The 1,693-nt window shown below is 31.5% G+C and overlaps 1 protein-coding gene across 1 annotated transcript in view; it reads right to left on the bottom strand.

The window, feature by feature from the left end:
• LOC107754417 (eIF-2-alpha kinase activator GCN1-like) overlaps window positions 1-1,693 on the bottom strand; it is a 74,732-nt gene that overhangs the window by 2,829 nt on the left and 70,210 nt on the right. Inside the window, exon 56 of the mRNA XM_016570853.1 lies at window positions 1,296-1,406. Within this exon, the coding sequence (XP_016426339.1) occupies window positions 1,296-1,406 (111 nt within the window). The remainder of the gene's footprint in view (window positions 1-1,295; window positions 1,407-1,693) is intronic.

The following is a 1,693-nucleotide window of genomic DNA, read 5'->3' as shown; positions in this document are numbered from 1 at the left end:
TTGTCAACAAAAATAAGCATTGAGGTCTTCCTGCGTGTTTCCGCCAAAATAAAAGTTGAGAAAAAGCAAGAACTCTATCAACATTCATACATGTTAGTATTGTAATTTTACTGTTGTTCTGTAAAATAAAATAAAAAGACAATAATAATGATAATAATGATTACAACAGCTCTGTTGTAATACATTTATTATAACATTCACACACAGTGTTCAAATTATGATATTTTATACTGTAATATTTTCTAATGTTTTAAAAGAAGTCTCTTCTCAGCAAGGCTGCTTTTAATTGTACAGTAAAAAAAACAAAAAAAAAACATGCCTGATTCAAGAAGGGGGTCTTGATGGCCAAAAATTATTTTACTAACTTATTAATTTTAAGTTAATTTGTGCTTTGTTGGTATAGTGTCTGTTAGAATGTTAAAAATGTTCAGTGTTAAATATTTTTAAAATGTTGTTTTGTAATTGATTTTTTTTTCTTTGAAAAGCAAGACAAAACAGTAAAAAGCAAATTTTGGCTTTTTAATTTATGCAATGGTGAAAAAAAAATTGGGAAAATACATGGAGAAAAAAAAACTAAAAAAACATGTTCGGTGTTCGGCCCAGTGTTTAATTTTGTTCGGTTTCGGCTTCAGCCAAGAATTTTCATTTCGGTGCATCCCTATTTTAAAACATTGATTAAATTGTTAAAGCTGTATGAATTCACCTTATACCTTTTTAATTATAAATGTGCATTAAAAGAATTAGGATAAAATTACAATTAATTTCACACGTCCATAGTTTTAGTTTACACATACTAGTTGTTTGTGTTCATTGTTGAGGTCTAAGAAATACGTCAAATGCATCTCCTTCCCTATTAATGGTATTAAATGAATATTTTGATATCAATTTTGAATGATATGAAACAACAAAATATTCTTGTCCATATTATCCAGCCCTACACTACATGACAAATTGTATCCCATAATGCAAAGTGCTCTAATGAACCAGAAACAATATTGTGATAAACTATTTAACGAACAATGAGAAATACTTCTAAAGCATTTATGTTAATTTTAACATTTACTATTACTTATTGGACCCTAGTTAACATTACTAACAATAACCAGCTGTATTTTTATTAACTAATGCTAACAAAGATTATTAAATACTGTAACAAATGTATTGCTCATTGTTAGTTAATGCAAACTAACTTATTGTAAAGTGTTACCAAACATATCAAGTATGCATTATACAGTAATCTGTACACTACTGTATGGAAGGCGGTTTATCTCAGTGTATGCTGGAGTCAGTCTCACCTTGAGGAACTGTGTGATGATGCGGGGCGAGATGCTCTCCGGTCCTCCTGTGCGGAGCTGGTGTCTCATCAGGTAACCCATGGCTCTGATGCCGCTGCAGGCGATGGGGATCTGCAGAAAACACACACACACACACACACACACACACACACACAAGAATCAAATGTTTGCACCACAGTTACATAACAGAGCGTTCATGAATGCATAGCAAAAAAAAAACAAAAAACAGCAAGATCTAATCTTTGGCTGGTGTTAAACGACGTCCAGAAGTCACAGGCTTCTTACACAATTTCCATTTCAAGTTCTAGGGCTGCACGATTATGACAAAAATCATAATTGTCAATTATTCCTTTGAAATTGTAATTGCGATTATTAATTATGATTAAAGGGGTCATATG

The sequence above is a fragment of the Sinocyclocheilus rhinocerous genome, unplaced genomic scaffold (assembly GCF_001515625.1).
Source record: "Sinocyclocheilus rhinocerous isolate Xijiao unplaced genomic scaffold, SAMN03320098_v1.1 scaffold1223, whole genome shotgun sequence".
Lineage (NCBI taxonomy): Eukaryota > Metazoa > Chordata > Actinopteri > Cypriniformes > Cyprinidae > Sinocyclocheilus > Sinocyclocheilus rhinocerous.
This window is presented reverse-complemented; position numbering and strand designations above follow the sequence as displayed.